The following is an 11,710-nucleotide window of genomic DNA, read 5'->3' as shown; positions in this document are numbered from 1 at the left end:
GAAGAATTTGTTACCCCAATCGAAGGCGGAAAGAAAAATTTGGTTCCTCTACGCTTTTGTTTCAGCTGGAGCATTTGGCAATAGACTTCAACCACCTACAATGATCACATTTAAACCATTAATGCATGCGTGTGATTGGTTTGAAAAATCAATGAACTTTAAGTGAACATACCATATTTGATATCCAATGATTGTAAGAGATTGTTCTCATCTCTTTTCTTGTGAGGAAAATATCATTTATGTTCACCAGCATTTCACTATAATTAAACAATAACATATTAAGTGTTTGAGCATAGAAAGTAAGTAAATATAGAGCAAATAAGAAATTATTTATATAATTTCTCACTCATCATTTCTGCTCTCATCCATGGCATATGAGATGACTGCCTTTGCTTCTGGACGAAGGACACGCAATCGGTTGACCTTCATTTCAACCCAAGGTGATCCCTTATGGCGCCCAGGCTTTATAACACGTAATAAAGGGATCACTGCTTCCTGCACATCACGCTCCTCTTCCATTGCTGTGGAGGTTCCCACTTCCTCCTCCATTGGTGCGGGGATTTCTCCTTCCTCCTCCATGGGATCGTGTTTTGTAAAAGATTGCCAGGGTGAGTTTGCTTGTCTTGTGGAGGTTTCGAATTCCTCCTCCACTGGTATGTGGGATTCATCTTCCTCCTCAATCGGATTGTGTTGTGCAAACAATTGCGAAGATGGGTTGGGTTGTCGTGTGGATGAACTGGGTTCTGAGGATCTCGACCCCCTGCCTTGGCCTACATTGTGCCGTTGCTTCCATTTCTTAACAACTTTAATAATTTCATATGCCAACTCCTAACAATTTTAAACAAGTTTAATAAATATATATATCAGTTAATATATAAATGTAACCGTAGAGTTCCAAGTAATTATGAATATGCAAATATAACCGTATATTTAGTACCAATTATAAAAAGCCATAATTGACGTGATTACCTTATCGGCATCTTCAGATGTATCAGTTGTAAACTTTACCTCACCGAAGCCGAAACCATTATATTTATGCTTCTCCAAATTCAACCTCTCGCCTATTAATTTGTTGGTCCATCCACGTACGCATGACATCTCAGGCTTCGGTTTTGGTCCATTGACATCCACACGGTGTAGGTAGAAAAGCTACAACATATAAGCCATTATGATAATGACATTATAGCTATTTAAAATAAAATGATAGACACATTACAAATATTATATCTTAGAATATACCATGAGAAAGAACAAGCATCCATGTATGTATGTACAACCTTCTCTTCCTTCCTTTCCTTTATAGGACGCAATTCCTTTTTTCAACCAATCTAAAACAAACTTCCCCCAATTATACGATTTAATAGCATCCACATTGTCAACCGCTGCCAATAACCTTTTGCTTGTCTCATTTTTCGATATGGGTGCTAGAAGTGATCCGCAAGCGAAAAGGACAAAAGCCCTCTTGAAGTCATCCCCAACAGGAAGAACGTCTAATTGATGCACTAAGTTTGGCACTTCTATTACACCGTCCTTTAAAAAAATGCCATTTTCTAACCAATGCACACTTTGTACAATATAATTTGGCACATCTTCTCCTCTTCCCGAGGGTAGGCCAAGTACCTCTTCAACGTCACTTGGCGTAACATGGATCCGAGCGCCAGATTCAAGGGTGAGATGAGATGTTCTAGGGTCAAAGTGTTCTACCAACCATAAGCACAGGTTGCGCTTCAAAATGGTACACTCGATGTCTAAAAGGGACCCAAACCCAATCTCTTGTACGGCAACCTTTTTGTCTTCACTTAAATTGCAAACCGTTTCCTTGAATTTATTTGGAGAACACCGGGTATTCAACATCTACAAATAAATTACCAACACAGGCACATTAGATACAAAAAGGAAGGATAGAGCACATATATGGACATAACAGTCCAACTTAAATTTACCAATTTGCACTTCTACACATTACATGTTGAAAAGATTCAATCTCAAATCTGCTAGCTTACAAAGGCACTTGGGAGTACTCATATATTCCTAATTCATTAATTCAATACACATTCTTCGGAATTAATCCAACTAAGCACGTTAATGATAGGTAAAACACACAAAAATAAGCATATATAAAGCATCACTTAACCCAATCGAATAGATAAAAGGAAAAAAAAAAAAACACTTACAGTTTTTATTTTTATTTCTTTTATTGAAATTGTTGAAAAGTTCTTTTCCTTGGATGTTAATGGTTGTATGGTTTACCTAATAAGGGAAGGAGGAAGGATCCAATGTCCTCATACCATTTGTTATAGGAATGAAGGTTCTACCTCGTATTTTTAATTAGAGAATAACTCTAGGGGGTTTCGATTACCATTGGAAATGCTCAGCTCAGAGGATAAGTAATGGACCTTTTTGTTGATGATCTTATGTTAATCGCAGCTGGGATGTTGAATCTGTTAAAATACTGACAGAATCAATAGCTCAATTTAGTTTTAACTTCTATTTCTAGCTTGATTCCAAATAATGCAAAGAGGTGTCATATTCTGATCTGGTATAGAGACTGCTACTCAAAACCTAATTCTCAGAAAGCTTAATTTCTCTATTAGGACCCTCCCAATTAGATATTTGGGAGTTTTATTATTGTCTAATAGACTGAATAAGCAGCACTGTGATCCTTTAATTGAGGAGTTTTGGACTACCAACTACTCATTTTGTGCTGAAAGGTTACAACTTATAAAGTCTATGCCATTCTCAGTGCAAGTTTATGTGGCTTCCCCCTTTGAATCTAGGACATTCAAAATTCAAACACACAATCAATTACCAATTAAGCACCCAAATTGGCCCACAAATATTAATAACATCAGTTTCTCGAGTCAAATAAATAAGTTAAGAATTATCCTTTTTCAAATAAAGTTTTATGACAACACCATGATAATGATGATTTTTATTTTTGGGAAGCACTGGAAGTGTTTTTGTTGCTTCTACAACTGAATAACTACACAAATCTTTCAACCTTCAAACACAAAAACACACACACAAAAGAAAATAAAAAAATAAAAAAATGAAAATTTTGTTGTTTATATATTAATAAATTTTGTTACTTTATATTGTACTTTGTTTCATATACAATTGGGTGCCTGTCTTAATTGACAGATTTATGCTTCATGCGGTTAACATCCAATTTATTATTAGCATGAAAAAAACTGGAATAAAAAATATATATATATATATATATATATTTAAATAATTAAAGATATGACTTACCAGTATGAAGTGATGAAAGCACTCTAAAATATGGTAAGACCGTAGGGTGCTGCAATTGTAAAAATTATAATCCACAATAAGGGCCTTCAGCTTGTTCAAGACTAAAGTTCAACCCAAATTTACCAATTAGTCTTTCAAATCCTGCAAAGGGAGATCCTGTTTCAGTCATTATCTTCACAAATATTTATATCTAAAATTCATAAATAAAAAAAAAAAGTATATAAAAAAGATCATAAAAATTTTCACCAAATAGGATTTAGTTTGCAAAACAAGAATTACAGTTACAAATCTCAGAACAAGATAACCATAAACACGAGAAGCTAGAATGAACACGAACAGTCATCTTAAGACATATACACCAACTTATTAACTATTAATAGAAAATCGAACATGACACAGATATTCAAATTTATAAGTCCAGTCTTCATTTAAGCTGAGTCTTATGCAGTAGTTATGCTACAAAATAGGAACCACATGCTTTAGCTTTTATGTTACTATAATTGTAAATTAAGGAAGGCTATTCTAAGTGTAAAGAAATAAGAAAGTGTGCATCAGAAACAAAGAAATAAAGAAAGAATTAATGAAAGAAAATAGAGTTAGCATGCTTAGGAATGCAAGGCTCTCTTCAAACTGGCAACTGTATGCTAAACTAAAAACTACTTCAACCCTTGTTTTCTTTAGATATACTCTTGTTGAAACTCAGAATTTGTAATTTGGTGGTTTGACAAATCTCACACATACATGTTACTTTCAGAAAAATATGTGTACATGAGTCCAGTTAACTGATGGGAGATATTCTGATGACGTTTTCTTGAGTCTCCGTTCAAGTTTCAAGCTTAAATAATTTATCCTATAATGAATTTATAAATAAGGTCACATCAAATCCAACTTCTAGTGGAGTTATTTTTTTGTCTTTCTTAAAGGGCAATAAGAAAATTGAAGACCCAATCAGGGTCATCTCTCCTTTCTGCATTTCGATCAGCAAAAGGAGAAAAGGTTTTGGAAGTGGAAGGGACAATCACCAGCCAGCCGGTTCTTCAAGACGTGGGAATTTCTACATGGCCTAGTATATTTTTGTGATAGTTCAACTCTTTAGTATTCAAAATGCTACTTTATATATATATATATATATATATATATATATATATATATATATATATATTGATAAAAAAAAGGGGTCAGGTGACATGGTGAAAGCTTAAACTGGCCACTATAATGAGACATATTTAAGTATGAGATCAGCCATTTCGTAGGCTGTAAACAAGCTGAGTCAAGCCAACTTTATAGAGCTTATGCTCAGCTTGGCTGGTTAGAAGCAGTGTCTGAGCTTAGTTTGAGCTTGGTTAATTTTTAAACAGTTGTGATCAAACTTGACTCACTCAAATAAACCAATTACTCAGCTCGGTTCGCATAAATGAATTGAGTTCTTAAGAAGTTCTGGAGGATGGGAAATTTGGAGCCTTGTTATCATAATTGTTAGTCAAAATAAAATACGCGCGTCATGCTTTGCAACTTCTCACTGTTGGAGCAAAAGATTGAGAAAATGTGTCTGTGTGACTGTAGATTCTTAGTTTTAATTGTTGATTAAATTTGGACCATTGACTTCTTTTTCTGTAAACAAATGAATATCAAATCTAAAAGATAGGTGAAACGCATGAAAAACTTAAATTAACAGGATAATCTGCCAAGGAATGCTCTACGATGTCTCTAAATGCTAGTTCAAAGTTTCAAATTATGTATCCACATAAGGTATAAAGGAAAAAACAATCATGAGACTTGCTACATCAACAATATTCAAACATATATACAATAATAACAACGAAATAGTAAAAAAAGGTTCAATAATTGCTGTACTACTTTCACAAGTGATTGAAATTTGCAATAAACTGTACATTATGCATAAAAAGGCTTCCTAATAACTATTGGAAAATCTGAAAATTTGGATACAAGTCCATTCAACCAATCTTTTCCTAAGTCCTTATACTTTATCCTATGTTTGGTTGCCAAGAAATTGGGAAAACAAGAAGAAATTAGGAAACATGGAATCTTGTAACAATTCTACTCCTTTATAGAAACTTGTTAATCTTAAAGTTTTTCTTCTTTCCTTATTTTCTCTGCTACCAAATAATGGACAGTTCAAAATTGTTGTGTTCTAGCCTAATTTAACCTACATCTTAACTTAAAAAGTCCAAGCAATGACTTAAACTTTTATAAAAGATTGGGATGATCAATACCAAAGTCCATGCCTTCTACCAAACAAATTTAATGACATAGCTAGCCCTTTGTCCTACATTGTTAATTCTCAACATACACAAAGAAACATCATCCACATATGCTACAAAATGAAATTTTGCATAGACACCATTATTAGTAAGACAAATCCAACAAAATGAGATTAATTAATCAACAATAATCTACTTATCCTAAATTATTTTTCAGTCAACTTGTTCATTCTATAGAGAAAAGAGTATCACCCAGTGGCCTAATTGATAGAGTGGCCAGCTTCCTGTGTTCGAGTCCTTTCTCCTTCTAGTTTGCCAAGGAAAAAAAAATAGAGAGAAAATACTATTTTCATGGCTGGGAATAACATGCACTTCTACTGTTACGTTATTAGAAATAATTGTACTTTAGCTTGATGGAATGTCTGGAACAAAATTTTAGCAACTTGAGGTATAAAATCTACAAAAGAAGTACATTATTCGCTTGGAATTCAACATTTTAATAGAAAGAAATCTTTAGTATGCATATGTTTCTGGTAAGGGGAGAAAATTGTGACATTTCAGTAATCAAATAGGCATAATATGGAATCTAATCCCTAATAATTGAGAAGTAAAGTCATAAGATTAAAGATGCAAAACTAAGACAAAGATGAAATAATTAACACATTTATTGTATAAGATAACTGCAATTGTTGGTAGAATATATCAACTACTTATTCCTATATAAGAGATTATACCTAGTTGATACTTCCATAATCATTATATTCACCTTCTCACCAAAATTAAAGCACGTATGTAAAAAGCATGCTATTAACCACCATTAAACTTAACTAGAAAACTTAAAAATAATATTTTTGGAGTAATTATCTAAAAAAACAAAAGTGACTAAACAAGATTCTTGAAATTGTACCAAATAATTGAAGAAATATAATGTTAGTATCATTATTGGAGGTAGTGCATATTATGTCCCAGGAGGTAGTTAGTAGCCAATACATATATACTCCATATCTTGTAGCAAATATTTTGTAGCCGTAGTTCCTTATTTTGTAGCAGATTAAGGTACTACTTCTTTCCGATATTCCCTATGGCAACCACTTAGTTATCGCGTATGTGTCTAACTTCTGGCTATAAAATAGCACTTTTAACTACACAGTCAGACATAGCATAGGTACGTAGTCTCTTCTATACATACCAATATTGAAGAGCTTTTTCCTTACATAACTACTACTATATTAGGAACTACTTGACTGCCTTACCCATTATACATGGATTTGTGCTATATGGTAGATTGAGTTTATAAATTTGTATATAACCTCTCATCACATGGTACTAGTCACAGTTGTGAAGTCCTTGAAGAGAGTTCAGGCTTATGGGTTTTTGGTGAAGTAGCTCTGATTGTCTTTTTGGGTTAATATAATTTATAGTGATTTCGATTATATTCTTAAGAGGATTATAGAACCTAACCTTCTAAAGTTCACAAGAACAGGAATGACATCAGTTTAAAAAATCTTAATAACAACTTCCACTTTATCTTCACTAGCTGAGAACTTATCCTGTCATTATCTACAAAAAATTGAAGTCAGTGAAGGTTTCCTGTCTCGAAACAACAGAAATTTGAGATTTACCACAACTTTATGAAATTCTGCATGATTAGTTGCAAGTGTTTCCCAATGAGAACTCATTAACATCACAGTTATTTTTCCCTTAACTTTTGGATTTGACTTATTTACTTCCTTGCATAATATATAACCAATAATTGTATTGCCATCACACCTACCATGAACAGAGGAGTTATCAATAGTAATCATAGTCATATTTACAATGAGACTACAAAGAAATTACCAGTATTACTGGTATGCAGTTATTTTGAAAAATCCTCTAATATTTTTTTATCTTTTTTTTTTAAAGTAAAAAAAATCCTCTAATCTTATCTTTGGAGAAACAAGAAAGTTTAGTTCCACTTTTTATTGCAAATTAGTATGCACCCAATTAGAGCAGTAGCACAACCAAAACCAAAAAGGATAAAACTGAATCATTCTTCTATTAAAAAAATAAATAAATAAAAGAAAATAAAAAAAAACCAGCAACTTCATAAGACAGAAAAACACAGCTTACAGCATATGAATCCTCAAATCTAGTGAATATGTAAACAACACATGAATTGAAATCATGTCAGCAGAAAGTAACAACAACTTAATTGATTAAAATTTTCAACACATAGTATCATTTACAGAGAGACTCTACAACTTTCTAGGGGAAGGCAGAGATGAAAGAGGAAATTGGAAAATAGTACCCGGGTTAGAGAGGGTTAGGGCTTATCCCTATGCTTGAAGAAATAACTTCTGCGATTGAAGAAAAAATTAGAAAATTGATGAGAGTTCAGAGAAGGAAGAAAGCAGAATAATAAAGATCAATGAATGTTTAGAAAAGGAAGAAAGGAGAACAAGGCCAGTACCTGGGCGATTTTCCTCTGAAGGTGAAACTTGCAAAAGACAAAGCTTCAAACAATCAGCCTTTGTGATTGAGGCAAAGTTATATCAGTGCTTAGAAAGGGTTAGGCTTTCATTGATGGATTCAATAGAGTGAGGGCTAGGTCTCATTTGAGAATGGGAGAGAGAAGGGTCTGCACAAATAGAAATATGAAAGAGCATTAGGGCTCTAATTAGGTCAAAGTACCTATTTCAAGAGTTATAACGTGACCGGAGGCTGAGATGACGGTAAAAAACCCCAATTGTTTGCAACCGTCCAGTTATTGCCACTACACCAGAAATTAGGAAGAGAAAGGTTAGGGTTTCAGCAAAGAGGGAAAGAGGAACCGTTGAGCCTGAGTATTTGATTTCCCTTTAGCAGATCGAAGATTGTTCGTGCCATGGCAGATTGTATCTGTATCGCAGGAAACAAGTGAGGGAGAAAGAGTCGTGAGAGAGGGTTACACCGAATGGAATATGAAAGGTATTAGGGCTTGAAATTAGGCAAGTGTAGAAAAGGGCATTTTAGGCAACACATAAAATAGGAAGAAGGGTATTTTAGGCAACAGAAATATCAAACAGTATTTTTTCATGTGCCACCTCAGCTTTTGGGTCAAACCCATTTTAAAGAAACTATGGGACTTTGACTCAATCTCTTAGTAAATATGATACCCTAAGTCCATTTATGTGTAATAATCCCTATAATTTATAACGATTTCGATTATATATCCTAAAGAGTATGATAGTGTGCAGGGGTATTTTTCAGAGGATTATACATTCTTAAGAGGATTATAGAAACTAACCTTCTGAAGTTCACAATAACAGGAATGACATCAATTTAAAAAATCTTAATAACAACTTCCACTTTATCTTCAATAGATGAGAACTTATCCTGTCATTATTTACAAAAAATTGAAGTCAGTGAAGGTTTCCTGTCTCGAAACAACAGAAATTTGAGATATATCATTTTTCATATATTGGTCAAGTCAAATGCTCAAAGAATATTCTTTCAAAAGAACAAAGAGGCTCAAGAAAGATGCTGATTGCGAGTGTTAATCATCGAACACAGACAATTATGTTATGTGAAAACCATTGTAGCAGAAAGTACATAACCAATCCAATTATTTTAGTGCATAATAGGATATAGCTTATTTTAACAAATCAACCATTTAGTGGGTACATTCAATTTAAAGCCACTGTCTAGAAAGCACTAAGTTTAAAAAGTAAGGAACACATATTGGTTAGTATTTAAAGAGTATGATACGAGCACGATAAGAGTAATTCCTTGCTTTTTAAGTGACTACTCCTCAAATTTTAACTCTTGTTTTTCAATTGCAATGTAAAACATTTTATAAGTGCCAGCGATCCAACCCGTAAAATCACGCTCTCTACATTTTTCCTATTAAATTGAGTGAAAAAAAAAAGGAGTTGCAGCCGGCTCCTTTTGTGTAGTCCCCTTCTATCTAATAGTTTCTATCTTTCTTTTTAGAAAACCCAATAGCCTACAATAGCAAGATATTGACAAGATATTTAAATATTCTATACTCAAAAAACAGATAACACATTAACAAGATATATAAAGACTACCAAAAAAGAATATGGAGCTAGAGTCCCAAAAACTTTTAGGCCAATGATTAAATTGCAACGACCGTTCAAGACTCTATTTTATAAAGCCAAACTGAATATATATATAATATTACAAGCAATAGATAATAATCAAGTTTCTATTTTGTTTTCACTTATTAGATGCATGAAATGGATCAAAAAGTTAAGACAAACACTAACTTATGAAATTAGTGTTACATTTCTGCATTTCCAAATAAACCTTTTAAATTAATAGTAAAGCTATCCAAAGATCTCCAGTTGACAAGAGCCATGAATTCTCTTTATGGATAGGACTGATATAAGATTCTCAGACTGTGTTTTTACATTCACAAATTACGATATTTTTCTCAATCCAATAGCCAGTGAAGAGAGCTTATGACTCTTTTCAAGAGAGGGTGACTTCTCCTTTAAATTGATGTCTATTTCCAGCTGAAAGTAACTTTCTTTGATAAATTATCCACCACCAACAAAAGTTACTGATCATAATGTGTGAACAAAAAATGAATTCTGAAGTTTGAATGTCCATAGTGTAACATTAATGCCAGACACCCAATATGTTAATTATTATAAATATCATACTTTATCATCATATAAATAAGCCTAAATACTACAAGAAATTTCTTGAGACACCATGTATGTTCTCACCAGGACTAAAATGTTCTCATTTCATGACATCAACTGCTTTGTACTCATATTTGAGATCTATGTTGAAAGAGGCGATAACTAATGGTCAATAATTAACAAAAAAAAAAAAATTTTAACTAAAATCAAATAAAAAATCAGGGTTTTAGAAAGTGAAACCGGCAGAAGAAATTGACTGATCAAAATTTAGAGAGCGAAAGTAGTAGAGTGAGAGAGACCTTTGAAGTTGAGAGCGATACGAACACGGCAAGAGCAAGAGCTCCCCCAGGAAGAATATAGCTTCAGCTTCATTGGCTCCTCACCATTACTCGCCTATTCACAAACAACCAATAGCTTGTTAGACAGTTAAATCAATCAGTTGAGTCTATAGTGATTGATGTGATGGTGCTCTGTGCAATTGATTGATGATGAAGTAAGAAAATTTTAGTGACAATTTCTTTTAAAAAAAAAATTAAAATTAAAATAAATTGGAAACAGAGCAACTAATTCACAACGAATTTGAGAGACACCAACCATAGTGCACGATAAGAGTAATTCCTTGCTTCTTAAGTGACAACTCCTCAAATTTGAACTCTTGTTTTTCAAGTGCTATGTAAAACATTTTATAAGTGCCAGCGATCCATGATGTAAAATCACGCTCTCTACATTTTTCCTATTAAATTGAGTGAAAAAAAAAAGGAGTTGCAGCTGGCTCCTGTTGTGTAGTTTCTATATTTATTTTTAGAAAACCCAATAGCCTACAATAGGAAGAAAACCCTAATTTTAGAAAACCCAATAGCCTACAATAGGAAGAAAACCCTAATTTTAGAAAACCCAATAGCCTACAATAAGAAGAAAACACAAAAACAAGAACCATTACAACAAAAAAGCTTAAGAAACACCAAATCATCATAACTCAATCCAAATTTACAGCTGAAAAAAGAAAACAAGAAAAATTCAACTGAAATAATGAAAATGCACTGACAAATGTATGGTTTGAAGCTCACCGAGAACCCTTGATCCCTCTTCTGAGCCCATTGTAGCTGGACTGAAAATTGAGCTGGGTTTCTCAATTCCTACAGCGATAAAGCTAGAGAGAGAGGGTGGAGGGACCGGCTTAGAAAGAGTCGTGGAGAAAGAGAGAGAGAGAGAGCAGCGAATGAGAGAATTTTATTTTTAGGGCCAAAGAAGATCGTATTTACCGAACGAATTAGGGCAATATATTAAATTATGGAGAAAGGGCATTTTAGGCAACACCAAAAAAAGTGAGAAGGACATTTTTGGCAAAACATTTCTTGAACAGTAATAATTCATGTGCTACGTCAGCAATTCATTTTAGGGAAATATGAAACTTTGACTCCGCCTCTGGGTAAATACGGAGCCCTAACCCCATTTATACGTAATTATCCCTTAACAAAATGTGAATATAATAATCTAATTAGTAACTTGAGTGTGTTTTTTAAATAAATATTATTAAATATTTTTTATATTAATTTATTATATATTAAAAGGTCAATTTTATTTTTTTCCGCCTAAACCTTCAAG

General features: G+C 33.2%; 1 protein-coding gene across 1 annotated transcript; it reads right to left on the bottom strand.

Annotated features, from left to right (window-relative positions):
• Window positions 1–342: 342 nt before the first annotated feature.
• On the bottom strand, window positions 343–11,203 carry LOC132267480 (uncharacterized). The gene is made up of 7 exons (XM_059768641.1): window positions 11,173–11,203; window positions 11,000–11,007; window positions 10,405–10,498; window positions 3,253–3,353; window positions 1,240–1,854; window positions 970–1,149; window positions 343–828 (listed from the first exon to the last, which is right to left on the bottom strand). Exons 1-7 carry the CDS (start codon window positions 11,201–11,203, stop codon window positions 343–345), a joined length of 1,515 nt encoding a protein of 504 aa, XP_059624624.1.
• Window positions 11,204–11,710: the final 507 nt, after the last annotated feature.

This window comes from Cornus florida, unplaced genomic scaffold (assembly GCF_030987335.1).
Source record: "Cornus florida cultivar Cherokee Brave unplaced genomic scaffold, ASM3098733v1 CherokeeBrave_3.0.0_Hap2_Chr07, whole genome shotgun sequence".
NCBI lineage: Eukaryota > Viridiplantae > Streptophyta > Magnoliopsida > Cornales > Cornaceae > Cornus > Cornus florida.
Note: the sequence above shows the minus strand (reverse complement) of the source record. Positions and strands in the feature narration are given on the sequence as shown.

Coding starts and splice junctions, on each gene's coding strand:
- LOC132267480 (XM_059768641.1), bottom strand. CDS start 11,203: ATGGGCTCAGAAGAGGGATCAAGGGTTCTCG. Junction 1,855..3,252: donor GCTTTCATCACTTCATACTG/GTAAGTCATATC, acceptor ATTTATTTGTAG/ATGTTGAATACCCGGTGTTC. Junction 1,150..1,239: donor GATGCTTGTTCTTTCTCATG/GTATATTCTAAG, acceptor TATATGTTGTAG/CTTTTCTACCTACACCGTGT.